At 40.9% G+C, this 19077-nt stretch overlaps 1 protein-coding gene and 1 non-coding gene across 2 annotated transcripts in view; both read left to right on the top strand.

Moving 5' to 3' along the window:
• Lrguk (leucine rich repeats and guanylate kinase domain containing) overlaps positions 1 to 19077 on the top strand; it is a 67021-nt gene that overhangs the window by 41761 nt on the left and 6183 nt on the right. The window contains exons 11-15 of the mRNA XM_077796416.1: positions 1817 to 1936; positions 8739 to 8835; positions 12787 to 12900; positions 14893 to 15094; positions 16744 to 16839. Coding sequence (XP_077652542.1) covers positions 1817 to 1936; positions 8739 to 8835; positions 12787 to 12900; positions 14893 to 15094; positions 16744 to 16839 — 629 coding nt within the window. The remainder of the gene's footprint in view (positions 1 to 1816; positions 1937 to 8738; positions 8836 to 12786; positions 12901 to 14892; positions 15095 to 16743; positions 16840 to 19077) is intronic.
• LOC113185615 (U1 spliceosomal RNA) lies at positions 3842 to 4003 on the top strand. Its single transcript, XR_003301147.2, has one exon. It is a non-coding gene; the product is annotated as a U1 spliceosomal RNA (small nuclear RNA).

Genomic DNA, 19077 nt, shown 5'->3' with positions numbered 1-19077 from the left:
TTTTTCTTTAAAGCCCAGTAATTTTACTCTATTGTATCTCGGTACTGGTCATTCTGGCTATCTATAGGTATAAAGTGTGTAGTTATCTGTTTTGTTTTGTAATGTCAGGAAAATTTTCTTGAATTCAAAGTCTTTACTATGTTTCCTATTCCTTTGTTTTCGTTGGTTCTTCAGGAGATCTTCTTTGTCTATTTTCAGCATTTGTCAATCCCTCTCAAATACATTTTTTCTCTTTAGACACTTTTCTAAAAGAAATGTATTTTGAGGTCATTATATATTCACATGCAATTATAAGAAACAATAGCAAGAAATTCTGTATACATTTCCCCCAATTTCCCCCAATTGTGATGTCTCACATAGCTTTGGTAGGGCATCAAACCCAGGAAATTGGCCCGGAAATTGGATTTCAGCAGCTGGGCCTGTCCTCCTGTGTGTCTTAACTATTTAGTTTGATGCAATTTTATCACCTGTAGATTCATCTGAGCACCACTGCAGCAACTACAGAGCAGTTTCATCACAAGGACTTCCACAGCCACAGTACCTCCCTCGCTCTCTCCTAGCAATCACTAATCTTTCCCCATCTCTGTAATGTCACTTCAAGAATGTTATGCCAGTGCAGTCATACAGCATAACTTTCAGGGATCCCCCCCCCCAGTACAGTGCCTTAGAAATTCATCCAAGTTGTTGTATGTATCAATAATTCCTCTTTTTTAGTGCTGAGTAGTGTTCCACAGTACAGATGTATCACACAGTTTACCTGTTGGAGGAAATGTGGACTAATTCCGGCTTCTGGCCACTACTAATAAAGTCGCTGTGTACATAATGATCAGCCTTTTGCACGTGTGTGACAGCTGCAGCCTGGTGGCTGTGGGGTTCCCTGTCCTCAGATCTGCCCAGCTGTGCCCATTACTTCCTCCTCCCTCCTGCACAGACTCCAGCACACTGCAGCTTTTGTGGGTGTGTGTTTGTTTTGTTACACGGGTTTTCCGTGAGCCTTTGCTCTTACACTTGTCTGTATGTGGCCATTCAAAGAGATTAGAACAGGATGCTGCTTCACCATCGTCTTCACAGAATTTTCGTTGAACCCATACTTCAGTTGTGTATTTCAAACATTTTATTTTGTTCTGTACTTCTACGATTTGTTTCATGAGTCCAAACTGCTGTGCATGTCGCAGGAGATTTCATCGATAAATTCGGCCTTTAGTCCAGTCTTCATGTCCAGAAGCCAAACCTAGAGTCATTTATCAACTCTTCTTTCCTTTGAGCGAGTTTATTAACCTTTCTGCACTTCAGTTTCTTCGTGTGTTAGAGGGGAATGATGACAGTAACATCTTCCTTAGCTTCTTGTGATGATCGAATGAGGTGCTATGCTAGAATCACCTCCTAGAAACTCCTAGAATAGTGCCCAGCACAGAGACATTGCTCAGGTAAATTTCTGTCATTTCTATAAAGTCTGCTTTGCCTACCTGTGTTATGACTCAGTCTCCGAGGGCAGTCATTTCTTTCATTGACAAGTTCTGGAGGGAATATCTGAGCAATTAATAACTACTGTATCTTACCATATTTTTCCTTTAAAAAAGCTCAGTAAATTTACATAAATTTGTATTTTACCTAGTTAATAATGTATGCTTTGGATATTATTTTTGACATAATCAACTTGTTTCAGGCCCATCCTTCTGTTTATGTTTATAGTGTCTATGTATATAAGTGCTCATGCTTGTAATGGTGACATGGGGGCTTTTCCTAATGGAAGTAGTTAATATGCTGCAACTCTGTTAGGAGTAGGACAGTAATTCGCTCTGGTCCTGTGTCGCAGCACTCTTCCCAGTCTGGACGCACCTTATCCCATGTTGATACTTGCTGGTCCTCAAGCTTGCGGGAAACGAGAACTTGCTCACCGCCTCTGCAGACAGTTTAGTACTTACTTCAGATACGGGTAAGTGTGTTTATTGGCTTATAAGACTTGGAAATTCTTCCAAGTTGATGCAAGTATCAGTCGTTCCTTTCTACTCAGATCTCAGATATGGCTGATTTTGTCTATTAATTTTAAGCACCTTCATAAAAGTACATAATCAACTTTTTCATGTTATATTTACAGCAAAGCTAGAAGTGGTAAGTAAACTCAATGTTCCACAGACGTGAACTCTTGGGAAGGACAGAGTACCCTGAGAGTGTAAGTTTTTGAAAGTAATTTTTTTTTTAAAAAAATTGAATCAGTGTTGTGAGCTGATCTTGGAAAGACTAGGAATCTTGATTCTTATGCCATGCTAGTAGACGTGGTCGAGATGATTGTTAAAGCATACTTCCTAGTTATGGAACTTAACAAGTAGCAAGAAGATTTGGTCTTTTGTGAAACAGACAGTAAGCACATAGCAGGGACCACTCCCTGAAGCAATCAATCAGTGGTACATCCAGGCCATTAGATGCCTCTTCCATAAAAGGTCCACTGGCTTCTCTGCCATTTATTGTACTGTAGTATACATGTACTTTTAAAATTTTAATCCTCCAGATGTTTAACTTGATTCAATGCCAGCCCAAATCATTCTCCAGAGCTTGAGAGTGCTCTTCTTTATAACTGATCAGGATGGCGCTTGAAGGCAGGCTCCTCCCGTAGCCTCAAGGTGCAGCCGTGAATCACAGTGTTGGGTGGGCTGTGCTCCAGGGCTCAGCGGCCCCAGCTTGCTCGCTTGGGACATGTGCTGGCAGCACGTGAGCTTGGTCTTCCTCTTCTGGGGCACCTTTCAGCAGCAACAAGGACAGAAAAGAGGCAGCAAAAACATCTCCTGCCCTTCCCTTTAGGTTAGCACTCGATAGACTCTCTTCTGGAGCAAATATTTGGTGACTGATTCCCTAATGGCCCAGTTAAAATAGAGGATATATCTCGAAAAACTAGAACCATCCAAGAAAACCATCCAGCTGGGTTTACGGATGTTTCAGAGGTTCCTGTGAATGCGATTTAGAATTGCTGCTATGGTCTTTCAGCAGTTTTCCTATTTATTTTTTATTATGGTAAAGAAATTACTTTTAGATTAGTGGTGTGTGTTGATGAGCTGAGGATGTGACTACAAAGATATATAGGACAGCAAGAAAAAATAAATGCAAACTTAGGCTCTTACAAAAAAATTCCTTCCTCTTAAGCTACACAAGTTCAAATAATGTAAATACTATTTTAAATAGGTCAACTTATTTAAATATTTTAAATTGCAATCTGCATCTCAACAACTTTAAGATATACATACTACAGAATGATTTGATTAATATATTTTAATATTCTAAAGTAACAAAATAAATTAAAAGCTAATATTAGAATTAAAAGCATAAAGTGTCATTATGAAGGTACTGAACCTGTCCTAAAAGATAAGTTGAACACAGTGAATGCAAAGTCAGACTGGGACAAAGGGCATATGCTGGACTGTGGTGCTAATGTGCAAGTTTGGAACCTTTTAGGAAACCAAAGCGACCTAGGGAGCCAGGCTTTCTCTGATTCCTTTCACGTCTCTATACCAATTGTGTTGCCCAGAGCTTTGCATTTGTGATGTGCTGTTGCTGAAGCATGCTGGGTCCCTGTGTGCCTGGAGGGTTTGTTGACTACCATCAAGACTCTGGTCCTGTCACCCCCACATTCTTAGCTGGCTTGGCACCCCCAATTACTCATTTTCCCCAAATCTTGTATTTCCCTTGTTAGAATGCTTATCCTCCACATTTCAATTGATGTATTTAATGTTTGTTTTCTCTGCTTGTCTGCAAGCCCAATGTGGGTAGGGGCCATGTCAGCTTTGTTCACTGCTGAGTTCTCAGTGCTCAGCATATGGCCTGGCACTGTGTGTTAAATGACTGGGCGATACTTATCTGGCAGGGGAGATACCATGATCATGAAGGTGGTTTTCCCAGGGTGAGGCTTATCCATTGCACTCCGGATGTGCTGACCCCTGTGATTTCCCCAAAGGCGGGAACCTCTACTGCATAATTTGTGGTAGTGGGGGACTGCATTCACACTCTCAAAAAAAAAAAAAAAGAAAAAAGAAATGAGTGGGTGAGTGAAAGGATGGCTTGATTCATAGTAATGTACCTAAGATTTAGTGGAAATGACTATGATAAAAAGCATAGATGACTTCCTAATAGATATGGAGAAATGGATGAGTTCATTCAATCAGGAGGTATTTTTTGAGTTTCTCCCATGTGATAGCCCTGAAGATGGAGTGTTAACCAGACTGAGGAGGTCCATGTCTCCAGGAAATTTGTAGTCTGGTGGGGAACTCAGATAATTGGTATGATATAAAATTTGTGTGGCAGCACAAGATGGCAAAACAAAATCCTAAGATAAATTTCATGTCCTGTATTGCTGCCACTGTGATTGTTCTCCTCTCAATGGAATTAGTGGTGAGTGGAGAGACTCCTGGCTGCCCCCACCAACTCACTCACTCGCCTCCCTCCCAGGCTCATTGTCATCCTCCTGGAGGCAGAGACCAGGGCTTGTTCAGTGGCAAATCGTCCTAAGAATTTCATCAATGCCCAGATCAAAGACCACGTTATTGGATAAAAGAGGATATTATATGGCTAGCCATTTCCTCCATTGAGAAAGAAAGATAGCTCCACTATTATACACAGCAACTTTCTAATTAAAAGAAGGTAAAACCAAAGCACATCTTCAGGGGCAAGTCCTTTCTCTGGTTTAGATTTTCTTTTCTTTTATTCTTTATCCAACGTAAGTTTTATTGGTTTTTAATTAAACTAAAGCAGGCATGAATACAGTCTCGCTGTGAAACTTGAAAGCATTTGCAAAGGCACTTTCCCTGCCATTTGGCTTGAATCGTTTCTCTCCCTGTTATGTATTCCATTTTCTCCTATATTTTACTTTCTTTTCAAATCACATTCACTCAAGATCAAGGTGTTCAGCAAAGTTTTCACAAGCTAAGTTGCATGTCCAGATAAACAAATAAAAAACCATTCAGTCCCATAACAAACAGTGTGGATGAAGAGTCTGCTCTGGTCTTAGGTTTTAATGTTTGATTTTACTATTTGTTCTTGGTTTTAGAAATAAGTTGGATGTCTTTTCTTTACCTGTTTTAGTTATAGGTGGCCTGGAGATATTCGTTGGTTGCCTTCAAAGTCTGTCTATTTATTTCTGACTCTATATTGCCACACAAATCAGTGACTTCCTGGAAGAGTGCCAAATAATGAGGGTACCACAGAATAACGCCAGCAAGCCTGTTTATCTTCCAGATTTAAGACCACTTTAGTGATCTGAATAGTCTGGGAAGAAAAACTTTATTCTCCTTTACATCTCTATTTTATAGCAATCTCTATTTTCATAACCATTATAACCTTCTCATGGTGTTGACTACTAAATCTATTTTATTTTTACCATTATAATAAAGTAAAAGACCACAGCTCTTTCATTGCATGAGATGGTCTGAGGTATAGCAACGTAGATGCGGTTTCTAATCTAATGTGTCCATTTCTACAAATATAGCAAACTTGTAAAATGGCTCATTTATTCATTCGCTCTGTATTCGTTGAGCGCCATCCGTGTGTCATGTGTTAGTGATAAAGCTGAAATGAACAGACATGAGTCTTGTCCTCCTGGCAGTTTACGTTCAGTCTAGTACCTGGTTTAAATGGGAAATTCTCTTACAGGATGGTTTGATGGGTACTATTCTGGGGAAGTAAAGAGCCTCTAATAGAAGTGGAAGAGAGAGCGGGTGCTGGGCTGGCGTTGAGCTGCACCGCTGAGAACAGCAGGCGTGGTGCATTAACTGAGAGTACAGCTTGTGGCATGGCTAAGCCTGAGCTGTGAAGGACAGTGACAGAAGACAAGACGGGACAGACTGACGGAGGTCTGATCACAAAGGGTTTCTAAACAGTTCCCAGTTGTGTTTTGGAAAGCATACCCCATGGGCAGTTTGGGACAGGGCTCAGGAAAGGAAGGCTGGACCCAAGAAGACCAGCTAGAATATAGTGACAAATGACGAAGGCAGGCGTTCTAAGGTGGTGAGCAGCTACTGGAACATGGCAGAGTCGTGGCTTTTGTGGAATCTGACCCTCAGACACGGTGTGTGCTGGAATCCCTGCGCTCTTGGTCCCTAGAGTGTGTCCCATATTCATTGATGAATATTTGCATTGGATGTGAGGACCAGCGTAACTTACCTACCTGATGGATTTGGCTGGACACCTGGGCATTTGAGGGCGTACATTGGAAGTGCCCACTCACCAGCTCTACACAGGGTGTTCTAATGTGCTTGAATTCAGATGTGCTCCCAGCCAAGCCTCTGCCTAAACACTGGTAGCAGCAAGAAGTCATTATTTCCTGAGGCAGTCTGGTCCAGAATTAGATTCTAAATCTGCAGGCTTCTGAATCACACTGAAAAAAAAAAAAAAAAAAGAAGTCTACTTCCTCATCCACCTGGTAGCTCTTCTCAGACATCTGTTCTCCCCGTTAAATTTCCCTGGATACTTTCTTTTCCACTAATTTGGCCTGGCCATCCAGATGATTCTTTTCCTCCCTGGTCCCCTGCTTTCTGTGGTCTCCACGTCTGTCCTTAGAATGGCTAAGCTCAACCTTGGGCTTTCCCACCAGAGACACTGTCTGGGGTTAGTCCCACCTCAGTCCTTTCCTCTGTTAAGTGGAACTAACAAGAGTGCAGTTCCTGTTACGGACCACGACTTAGCCAGTAAATTAATCAGTAAATAACAAACCCATGGACATATTTAGGTGGAGGAGAGGAGGGATATTGAAAGCGATGGTCCAAGCGGATTTGTTTGTCTAAAATCTGGCATCATTTATTCAAAGTAAGTTTGGGAAACATGGCTTTCCCTGTGAAGTGTTTTCCTTGTAAGATGTTCACATTCGGGCTGCATGCTCTACAGTGAATGCTTATGTGTGTAAAAATTGGGTGACAGACACAAGCACCGCAGGTCATCAAGTGCTCCTCCAAAGAAAGTTCCGCCACAATCCTGTGGTGAGCATCCTCCACATCACTGCAGCCGGCTCTTTACCTGCCTGATGCTTCAAACGCTTCTTTGTTTTGTCTTCCTTTTAGAAACTCTGAAAAAAATCTGTGCAGCTCAATTTCTCTGTTGGGAAATATAAATCCAGCGTAGTGTTTGAACACTATGCTGAGGGTTTGTGGCACAGGGCGCAGGGCCACAGATTTATCTTCTCTGTCAGGGACACCAGTAGATGGAGGGTCTTGGGTCCCTGCCAAGCATGGGAAGAAACGCCAGCGCATTCGAACAACAGAACAAACGCCAAGGTGTTTTGACAGTCTCCTCCAAGAATGCACAGTCTTTCCCTAGTATACAATGGGAATATATTATTAGGATCTTAAAATTTCCTGGTATAGTTTGTTCTTCATTAAAATAGAAGAGGAGCAGTGCATGGATTTATTTATCTTTGCCTTTGAAATGGAGAGACTTTTGTGGTTTCGACTTTACCCTCTTCATTACTGTGATCTTAAAAAGAATTGATTTGGGATTGGGGATGTGGCTCAGCGGTAGCGCACTTACCCAGCACATGAGAGGCCCTGGCTTCAATCGTCAGCACCACATAATAATAAATAAATAAATAAAATAAAGGTACTGTGACCAACTACAACTATATATATATATTTTTTCAAAGAATTGATTTGGAGGTGTCCTGGCATTGCTGCTTAGCAAGGTTCATAGTGGCTGTGACTCAGTTTCACCATCTATAAAATAAAAATAGGAATACCTGCCTGATAGGTTTTGTGAGGGATCAATGTCAAGTGTCTAGCTGTTCACATCTCGTATTTTAAAATTACAGGCTAATCCAAAAATCCATTTGCATCCCCAAGCTTAACATTGGGAAGGTGGGGTGATAGGTAATCTAGGGTCTTGGGTAATTGGGACCATCATAGTCTAGTTCTGATACCCGCCTGCAGTGTGACCTAGGACAAGTCACTTTTATAATCATCCATACAATGGAGCTCTTCTTATGTACTTCACACATGCAAATTTTAATTCATTTTACAAACAATTAGGGCATACCTGCTGTGAGCCAGGCCTTGGGAATGCAGTGGCGAATATGCTGAGCCAGACAAATTCCGCCCCTCGTGATTTATATGTTCTGCTGGGGAAGAGAGGAAAATAATTGGGGTGTGGTGGGTGGGGGCCCTTTCAGGCAGGGGATAGAAAAGGTTGAGTTAAGGATTCCATTCAGCACTGGAATCAGTGCAGCACAGGGTGGATGAGAGGACTCTGTCTTCAAGTCAGGGTGCCGTGTGGGGGAGCCCCCCAAAGTACTGGGATGCAGTTGGCACAGGCTGAGGCTATGGGACAATAAAGAGGTGCATAATGCAGCCCTGGGAGGTGGGGAAGAGCACTGGGGGGGAGGGGGTGATGCTTAACCTAGTCCTGAAAACAAGTGTGCCAGGCACGTGGAGGGACAGGAGCGGGGCCTGCAGAACAGGCTACTAGAGCAGAGAGAACAGGAAAGCACTTGGGAGAGTAAAAATATCATCTTCAGAGGGGATGATCCAGTAAGTGACCAACAGCAGTGCGCAAAAAGTTGATCCCGATCATCCAAGATTCGTGTGATCCTTGAAGACTAGTGATTGAATGTAGCCTAGCACTTCAGAACCACGGTGTTTCCACAGTTCTATTGCTTTCTGATTTATGGATCAATTTCATTTTCAAAAACATTCTTTATACTGATATCTTATTCATTTTGAATTTAAAGTTAATGGAAATAGACTAGGTTACTTATTTTATGATTTCAGGGCCTGCCACACAACAAGACCACCTTACTTTGGAGAAGGGGATCGAGTTGACTATCATTTTATTTCTCAAGAAGTTTTTGATGAAATGCTGAACATGGTAAGACTGTTTTCCTTTGTTTTTAATTGTATAATGTCTGTTCTCCGTCGGAAATATTAGGAAATAGTGATTTGAAAGAAGAGAAAAATTTAATTTTGTGCTTGTTTTAAATCTGGTTCAATTTGTATCTTTCTGTTTTTGTTTGGACCAAAAAATCTGATGCTCTAGTCACTGGTGGTAGAGCATGACACTGTTGTGTTTTAGTTCATTGTCTTAAAAAGAGTGTACTCCTTCCCTCTTGGCCTTCCCATGCAAAGGGAATCCTCACAACCCTACTGTGTTTTATTTTTGAAAGTAAATACTTTCATACTCCACAGCCACCCGGGGCTTCAGTTAAACCGAGGGTGTGTCTTATCTTCATTACAACGAATGAATGTGTAAATCTATGTTGTTCTTATTTTTGTTTATATTATCATTCTTTCCTTGGCCAGTGACTCCTACACCACTTCTTATTTCTTCTAAAGTCTCCTGAAAAACTGAATGAGGGAACAATCTGTTTCTGCTTATGAAAAATCACCTTCCAGGAGCCTAGGAGAGCAGAGGAAGGGGAGGGAGGAGCAGAGGGCAGGGCTAGTACTGGAGGGAAATCTACCAAAGGATGCTACGATCATGTACAGAGAGGCCACATTGAATCCTGCTTATGTATAATTATAATGCATTAGTTAAAGTAATACTTACAGTAATAGAAGGGAGATGAGTAGAATAGAGCAGGCAGACCAGGAGGGGAGGAAAAAGGGGATGGATAATGATCAAGTTGTATTATACACATGTACAAATATGGCACAATAATTCCACTGGTATGTAAATCATAATGCACCAATTACAAAATAAAATTAAAATAAAATCACCTCCCAACCAGCACTACTGCTACAGCTACAGCCCTCCACCTCCTTTCCCCTCCTCTTTCCTCTGACTTCACCCCCAAATAATAGATCTGGCTCACACACCTGCAGTGTATAGAATCACACAGCTTCCATTAGTTTAATTTGAATGGCGCGTGTTTTCAGGACTTCTCTTACACTCAGAGAAACATGCGAGAAAGTCCTATCTCTACTGCAAGGGCAGCTTTCCCTCCAACCTTGTCCCAGAAATAGCTTGGACAGGGCTGGGGTTGTGGCTCCGTGGTACAGCGCTAGCCTAGCACATTCAAGGCTCTGAGTTCGATCCTCAGCACCACAGAAAAATAAATAAAATAAAGGTATTGTGTCCAGCTACAACTAAAAAAAAAAAAATTTTTAAAAGAAATATCATGGACATTATGATTTTCTCCCCTAGCCTGTATTTTGGCAGTATCATTTGATTTATTAAGAGAACTCTGGAATTTCATATTTCTCAGAGCTTTAATAGAGGAGTTTTAGTAAGAAGCGTACTCTTAGGACTCTAGGGTGAAAGACAGCTAGTTCCCTAAATTAATGCTAATGTCTCCTGTTGGAGGCATTTTTGCCTTAGTGCCGTTCACCTGTGCTCAGTACTCCAATGCTCTCCTGAGGTTCCATGATCATAGGTTTATGATCAAGTTGGTCTGGTTCCATTCCTAGCCTAAGAAACTCCTCTGCTGTATTTAGCCTTATAGTTTACTGCCTCTACAAAAATCCCTTGTGTTTGAGAATCACTCCTTTTTACTGTTTTTGCTATCTGCATTACTTCAATATAATGTAATTTTCTTCCACCTGAATTTTGCCTCTGATCTCCTTTTCTTTAACATGGGAGACTGTCTGATGAAGAGAGAGAAACCTAGAGATAATAAATTCATGACACATTGTCAGATGTGCCAACCAGGCCCCCATACTCTGCCCTGTGTACATAGGCCCCCTTTCCCCAGGTCCCCTTTGACAGACACCCTGGCATACCCCACCCCCACGCACCTATATGAGCAGTCACATCTATTTGCTGTGACAGGTACAACACAAGGGCCTGTGCACCCTCCTACATTTACATGCCTCCCCCAACAAACACCTGCCCAACCCATACGTCATTCCTACACGTGCGCGTTGACACATGAACCCTTTACCAGGAGCACACACAGTCGCTTACCCACAGACACTGCCCCTCTCTTGTGGAATCAAAACCACAGCCCTGGAGTATTTGGAAATAAAACGATTGCTACTTATTAGGTAATCCACATGCAGAAAGAAATGAGAGGAGTATCACCAACCCAAACTATGGGGCGGGGGGGACTACAACTCAATTCCTAACAAATCAGTCCAATGCAATCTCTTTTATATGCATCCACAACGCAACATTTCTCCCAACCCTACATCCTTCCAGAAAATGTTTTTGGGATCTGCAGAGGAAGGTCCTTGTACACACAAATGAATGAACTTATATATCTGAAAATAATCCAAATATGTACACATTTTGAAAATGGGGTAACAGGGTATTAGTCAGGGTTCTTCAGAGAACCAGAACCAGTAGTTGTGTGTATGTGTGTAGAAAGAGATTTAGTATAAGAAATGGGCTCACATGGTTATTGAGATTGGCAAAGCCAAATCTGTAATGTGGGTCAGCAGCCTGGAGACCCAGGAGAGTCAGAGGTGTAGGTGATGTGCAAAGACTGACCTTTATTTTCTGTGCAGGCCTTCAGCTAATTCAGAGAGACCCACCCACATTGTGGAGGGGAATCCCCTTCCTCCAAACGCAACAATTAAAATGTTAATCTCCTCCCCAACATTCTCCAAGTTGACACACAAAATTCACCATCACACACAGTAAACAGGATCCAGTATATGCCTAAAAGGAGAGCCGGGTACCTACCTATCTATCTATAAAGAATTTTTTTTTTTCAAAGAACAGAAAGTATGACATTGAAGGAGTAAAATTTTAAGGATATTTATTGTTGACTTTTTAACTTTAGAATCCATCACAGAACCTTCTTTTGATTGTGGGGGAGACAGATTTTCCTCATCATCTGCAGCAGACACATCCTCTAGAGACTCACCCAAGCCCTAGGGGCACCCTGTGTCTCCTGTCTAGTCCTGTCCCCTGAGACAGCCCTTTCCCCTTCCACCCATATCTCCAGAACACCTGGGGCCAGGAGGGAAGCAGTGGGCTCTTAATTGCTTGCTGTTCTTAATGGTGCTGCCATTCGATGGGATTCAGTGCAGCCCTGGAAGCTCTTGCTTCATTATTTATTTTAAGATGTGTGAGGTGTGAGATGTCACACATCCCAAGATTACCCACATTTTTATTCCTTCTGTTGTTACCAGCCTCCCAGTTTAGATGAATATTGTCCAGAAAAAAGTCACAGTTTTGCTCTCAAAATTGTATTTTTTTTTTTACTTCACTTGTATTTTTTGGAAAGGAATACAGCTGTCAGAGAAACCGATTTTCCAGAATGCAGAGAGAGGGCAGTATTTATAGTTCAAATGACTCTAGGGCAGGCAGCGATTTGGGGTAGTTTCAATAAAATGCTATCTTTATGAGGAAAACCAGGATGGGCCTATTTTTCAAAGCTTTTAGGATGTCACTGTAATTCATGGCCATTAGGAATTATCCATAACTCATGGCTTATCTTGGAATGCAAGGTTTTGGGGAATGGGAGTGTATTTTGGACTCCCTTGAATGCTGGCGTAGCTGAAATGGCGGCAGGAAAGGGCAAGCTATTAGTTTTGCTCTCAATAGTGAAGGTTTGTGGTGTGGATTTGGCAGGAAGTGGGTAAGTACGCAAAATGGTCTGTCCGACCATAAACTCCAGTCCTTGATCCTTCTCTCTATGGATTATTTCCAAAAACCTATTTTTGGGTCAGCTAAGAATTCTGAATAAATTTCTCTATCACAAAGTTTGATATTAAGCTTCATAAACTCATTGTTAATTTGTCACTCTTACATATTTTCTCACATTCGGAAGTTTTATAGAATTATATAAAACTAAGACATCAAGTTATTTTACATATATTAAATTCTATTATGGCTACTTATACACACAAAATCTTTGTGCTTCTCAAATTCCAGGGGAAATTCATTCTAACATTTAATTATGGTAATCACAATTATGGATTAAATAGGGACACCGTAGAAGGTATCGCAAGAGATGGATTAGCAAGCTGTATTCATATGGAAATAGAAGTAAGTGTTATTTATTCAATCAATTGTGTGTGTGTGTGTGTGTGTGAGTGTGTGTGTGTGTTTGAGGTCGGGTCTACAGTGTGGGGCAGATAGCAAGCTGCCAGGCCCAAGAGAAATGCATGCCAAAGCGTGAGGTGTTCCATTTGTAAATAATAAGGAGGAGTCAGGTGCAAAGAGACAGCATTTTGATTAAAATACAAGAAATTGTACATGTAGTAGGAGGAAAATTACCACTCAAAATTTATTTTCTTTTATTTCCTCCCTATATTATTATTATTATTTTCTTTTTACAACTTGGTCTGTTTATACAAAGACATGTTAGATAAAGTCCAGTTACTGCCAAGTGTGGTCCTGGTTCCTCGCCCCCTCAGGACAATGGCAGCCCTGAGTGGTATCCCTTGTTCCTTGAGTCTCCGCAGACAGTTGGGCTGTGCATCTTGTGACTCCACATGTTCACCGGGTGTAGTATTTTTATACTTCCAGCAATTTAGGCTTTGCAAGTTTGACTTTTCTCTCTGCCTCCATATGCCATCTTTCCCCAACTATCTTCTCAAATTGGAGTATCCAGAAATTTTTTTTTTTATAAAATTAAGATCCAGAGTTTAAAAAATATATAACTTCATTAAATACTTCTTCAAAGATAGTAATTTTTCTCAAGTTACTTCCATTGAGCAGTATAACACTTTTGTAATCAGGGGGCAAAAAATGGCTCAAGTAGACCAAACTTCCAGAAAACAAAGCGTAGGAAAGTCTGGAATTTTCTGTAGACTCTGAATCTTTTCTGTGTTTCCTTCTGTAACACCACAGACAAGAGACTGCAACTCCCTTTCAGCCCCTTGTATGCGTTTAAATGTTCCCTAGCTTCAGCAAAATCACTCCCATTTCTCCCACCTCTTAACTTTCTGCACAATCCTTGCATTCTTATCTTTCTGCAGTTGACTGGTTTTGTATCTTAAAGAGGGGTTTTCTTTGTTCCTATGCTAATTATTTTTTTAAAAAAGACCAGTTCTAAAAAAATTTTCTTCTTTGGACAAGACAGAAACAAAAACGAATGTGTTTTTGAGTGCAGAAATACTCCATCCTCTTTGTGTCTACCTTTTTCCACTTGAACAGTTATCTGAGTGATGGCTCCTGATTTACTTTTTCCTCCCTGAGAGCTTACTCCTACTCATTTCCAGAAGGTTGAGTCTATAAACCATGTTTTATTCCCTTGGTTCTCCCCAGCTGATGTATTTTTCCAAACTACTGCTGTCATTGACTCTTCCAGAAATTATTTAAAAAGAGCTTGGATTCCTTCCTACCAAAATTTTAAAACAAAGGTTTTGAACTTGAGTTCAACTGATGTTGATAGAATTGAGACGAAAGGGACTTTAAGATCCTTTGGGAATAATGTGTAGGGAGCTGGGGGCTTTGTGGGAGCTGTGGTCACAGCCAAGCTCGCTGGGTTCACAAACTGTACTGAGGCTGCCTTGTGCTGTGTTGAGCAGCTTACCCTGAGCTCAGTCTTCTGGGCTCTGGACAGAGCCTGTAGGATGTCACTGGAACTGGCCCACACAGGTGGCTGGCAGGAAAGGTCCCACAATGTATTGACAAGGGTGAAAAAGGAGCGTTCTCTTCGTAAGGGCTCTCTTCTGGTGCTATACGGATGCGTTTTTAAAGACAGAATTGAAATTACTTTACAGTAATAAAGTGAATTACCTATTTTATATCCAGCAATTTTCCTTTTTAGCAGTCATATTCATTAAAATGATTAATTAGAGAAAAACCAGGTGGAATGAATTCTATTTAATATTTCTAATGACAATTTAATATTTGATGAAGAGAGAAAAGTAATTGAATCTTGAAATATTTGTGGGAAAATAGTGGCTAATTCTACAGATAAATTCTTCAATGTAATACTACTTATTATACACTCTATTGTCAGATGTCTCCAGAATGATTTCTAAATCATGCCTATGTCTCCACCTTATTATCTTTTCTTTAAACGCCTAGGGTGTAAGAAGTTTGAAATACTCCTATTTTGAGCCTCGCTATATCTTGGTGGTGCCCATGAACAAGGAAAAATATGAGGGACATTTGCGAAGAAAAGGATTATTCAGTCGTGCAGAAATTGAATTTGCTGTCTCCAGAGTGGACCTTTATATTAAAATTAATCAGAAATTTCCAGGGTATTTTGATGCAGTAATCAATGCAGGTCAGTACTCTCAGCAGAGTTTTACTTTTGAAGTATGAGGTCACTAGGTTAGAGTCTGTTTTATGGAAATAAACTTCTGAATTGCAAAGAGCTGTTGAAAGGGGTAGGAATCCATGAGCTTTAACCTTCTATTCTTTTAATCAGAGTGTTTATTATTTTTATTAATCCTTCAGGTCTTAACTAATAAGATTTGGTGTGAAATGGACCCTAAAATAGGTTCCTTCCTAGGGGACATTGTGAGAACTAAGTTAGATAATACATCATTTGAAATACACATTTAAATTTTTAGGAAGGCAAATGATACCCAGACAATTTTATTATAATCTACCTCTAGTTAAAAACCCAACTACTGTAAATATCATAACCATTAAATATCCGTGGGAAACATTTTCAAATATTCCTTTAGACATGGCTATTTATTTGAAGTAAGAGAATTTCTCAAAATATAGATATTTCTATATGTTTTTATATGTTTTTTTTATATTTCTATATGTTTTATATAGCTATAAAAGAGAATGAGAAAACACTCTGTATGTAGCTAAAGAAATATCTTTAATCCATATTGTTTTTTTTAAAAGGCCAGGTTCATAACCTTACATATAGTATGCCATCATTTATGTTTAAAAAAAGAAATAAAAAGCATTATATAGTTGTATTTTCTATTTTTTTCTATATATTTTATATTTTCTTGTACTACATAAAAGTATACGGAAGAATCCTCAAGAAATTAATAACATTGATATCTTTTTAGAGGGAAACTGGATAGCGGGGACATTAAATTTAACTATATGAAATTGCCAGTTCACCTATTTCAACCTATGAGAACAATAATTTGATACGGTTTCACTTAATAGTTTAGCTCTCTGCAACCTGTTAATGAATTTCCTATGCATATTGGTCTTCTTTTGTTGAATAAGAATAATCACACTTACAACTTAAAAGCATGCCTGTTTACAGGCTCAGGTTCGGTAGGGGTCGGGTACGGCATGACTGTGTTCTCTGCCTGGGGTATCAGGGGTATCAGGAGGCTGAGGCAAAGGTGTCAGCTGGGCTGTGGTTTCATCTAAAGGCTCTGGGGGAAAACCCGCTCCAAAGTTCTTACTTGTTGGCCCAGTGCGGTCTCTTGGGGTTAAGGACCCTGTTTTCTTGGTGGCTGTCTGCCAGGGGCTGTCCTCATTCCCTAGAGCTGGCTCCCAGGTCCTATGCACGTGGTGTCCACCATCTACTAGCCAGCAACAGAACATGAAATCCTACCTGTGCTTTCAGTCTCCAGTTTTCTCTTCTGCCACCAGCCAGAGAATTCGCTCTCCTTTTGTAGACCTTCTGTGATTGCATGGAACCATGTGGATAACCTCCGTTTTGATGGGCTCAGACTCATGAGTAACCTTAATTACATCTGCAAAAAACCCTGTTTGCCATATAACATAATATAATCCTGGGAATGATGTCTCATTACCACCCTAGGTTCTGCCCACGCTTAAGGGAGGAGACCATACAAGGGCGAAGTTTCATCAGAGCCATCTTAAAATTCTGATACCACAATATATAAAACTAAACATAGTACCCAAATCAGTACCACCAGCAGTTGAGCACTAACTGTATTTTAACCTGATGCTGTGGCTTTAAAGTACTTATCTCATTGACCGTAGATGATCTGGAAGTTGCCTACCAAAGGCTGAGTGAGCTCATTAGAGAATACCTGGGATTGACTGAGGAACCTGCCACGAGCTTGGCTCCGACTACAGGTACCATCCTATCTCTCTTGTGCGCCCATTTAAAAATTATTGTTATGGAAAAGAAAGCAAATCTTTGAGTTATTGTGTGCGTACCCATCAACCAGGTTGTAGCTGGTTCTAACTCTTTAATGCCTGTAGTTCTCCTGGGGTAATTGTTCCCACCAACTAGCTTTAAGGATTAGCACCCTGGATCTATAACTCTACTTGTCTCCATGACCACAATAGAACTCGGGGACTCACCTTCGGGAGAGTGGACAGCAGGTAAGGGTTAGCCTCATGGTTCAGATCTCAACCTTCCAGAATTGTTTTCCCTTGTGGGGCTGAGGTGTTGTACTACTCACCAGGTTGACATTTAGCCCCAGAGTTTCAGTCCAAGAGTTTCCTTTCCCCTTCAGATGGCCCCAGCCTTCAAGTGTTGTACTGCAGAATACAGGGGCAGGGCCCTAGCCAGGTGGCCCTCATCCTGGCTCTCTACTCCCCTGGGCAAGCTTCTTTGATGTTCTGAGTTTAGGTTTACTCTCTTGCTAAATGGATTTCTTGTTCCCCTCATTCCTGCTCGATCATCAGCAGCAAATGATGTAAGACATAATATAAGAGGGCATCTCCTTGGAATTTAGGAATTTGAAAGCCCTCTCTTAGAATTTCTCTTAGAAGTGTTGGTGAGGATGTGCACTGTTGGTGGGAATGTAAAACGGTGCAGCTGTTTTGGAGATAGCATGGTGGTTCCCCATAAAAATTAAAAATAGAACTACCAAGCCAGGCACAGGGCACACATCTGTAATCCTAGTGGCTGAGGCAGGAGGATCACGTGTTCAAAGCCAGCTTCAGCAACAGCAAGGTACTAAGCAACTCAGTGAGACCCTGTCTCTAAATAAAATACAAAAAAGGGCTGCAGATATGGCTCTGTGGTCTAGCACCCCTGAGTTCAATGCCTGGTACTCAGAAAAAGAAATAGACTACCATATGATCCAGCAATTCCACTTGCAGATATATACCCCAAACAATTGAAAGCAAGAGCATGAAGAGATAGTTACACCTCCTTGTTTATAGAAGCATTTACTTTAGCCAAAAGATGGAAGCAGATGAAGTGCCCATGGACAGATGAATGGATAAACAAAATGTGCTGTATACCTACAGTGGAATATTATTCAGTCTTCAAAAGGAAAGAAATTCTGATACATGCTACAATATGAATGAACTTTGAAGATATGGAAGTAAATAAGCCAGTTAGGAAAAAGCAAATGCTATATGATTCTACTAATGTGAGGTACTTAGGGTAGTCAGATTCATAGGGATACAAAGAAGGGTGGTTGGCAGGGCTGAGGGAAGGGGAGAAAGGAGTGTTATTATTTAACATGTCCAGAGTTTCCACTGGGGAGATGAAGAGGGTTCTGGAGAAAGAGGATGGTGTTGGTTTAACAACAATGTGAATGTACTTAGTGCCACTGAGCCGTAGGCCAAAAACTGGTTAAAATGCTAAATTTTATGTGTGTTTTACTACAATCAGTATTGTTTTTAAGATGTCCCTTGTGGGGTGCAGTGGTGCATGCCTGTAAACCTAGTGGCTTGGGAGGCTGAGGCAGGAGGATCACAAGTTCAAAGCTAGCCTCAGCAATTTAGTGAGGCCCTAAGCAACTTAGCAAGACTCTGTCTCAAGATAAAATATAAAAAGGGCTGGGGATGTGGCTCAGTGGTTAACCACCCCTGGGTTCCATGCCCCCAGAACATTAAAAAAAAAAAAAAAGGCCCTTCAATGGACTGAACTTTATTCATAGGTCACGTTTTGCAAAATGTTAAACTGAGGCTCTTGCCACTTTGTAGATGCTGTGCAGCTTTGTGGTTACACCTCCGTGACTCTTGCCCAAACATGATTTTGTTTGACTGATTGCATTCTGGCAGGCTGAGGGAGGCCAGGACATGATTTTGCCAGAGTTCAAACCAACTGTGCCATTTTGCACTTTGCATGCTTTCCCCCGGTCACGTACCCCTAGTATTTTGGAATGAGGTCACTATGAAACTGGGAAAAATCAACAGAAAACAGATGAGAATTTTCTTTTACATATGTATAGGAGATAAAGTGACCAAAGCATGACCTGCTGCCCGAGAAGTATATGAAGAAAGTTTGACCTGTCTAAAAATTAACGGAGGCAGTAATGGAGAACTGGAAGGCTGGGTTCCATCTACAAAGTGGGAGGTGGGGATATTAAATCAGGAGCATGTCGGCATATCTAACCAACCCTAATCGAT

Source organism: Urocitellus parryii, chromosome 3 (genome assembly GCF_045843805.1).
Source record: "Urocitellus parryii isolate mUroPar1 chromosome 3, mUroPar1.hap1, whole genome shotgun sequence".
Lineage (NCBI taxonomy): Eukaryota > Metazoa > Chordata > Mammalia > Rodentia > Sciuridae > Urocitellus > Urocitellus parryii.
The sequence above is the reverse complement of the archived record's forward strand: the minus strand, read 5'-3'. Positions and strand labels throughout refer to the sequence as shown.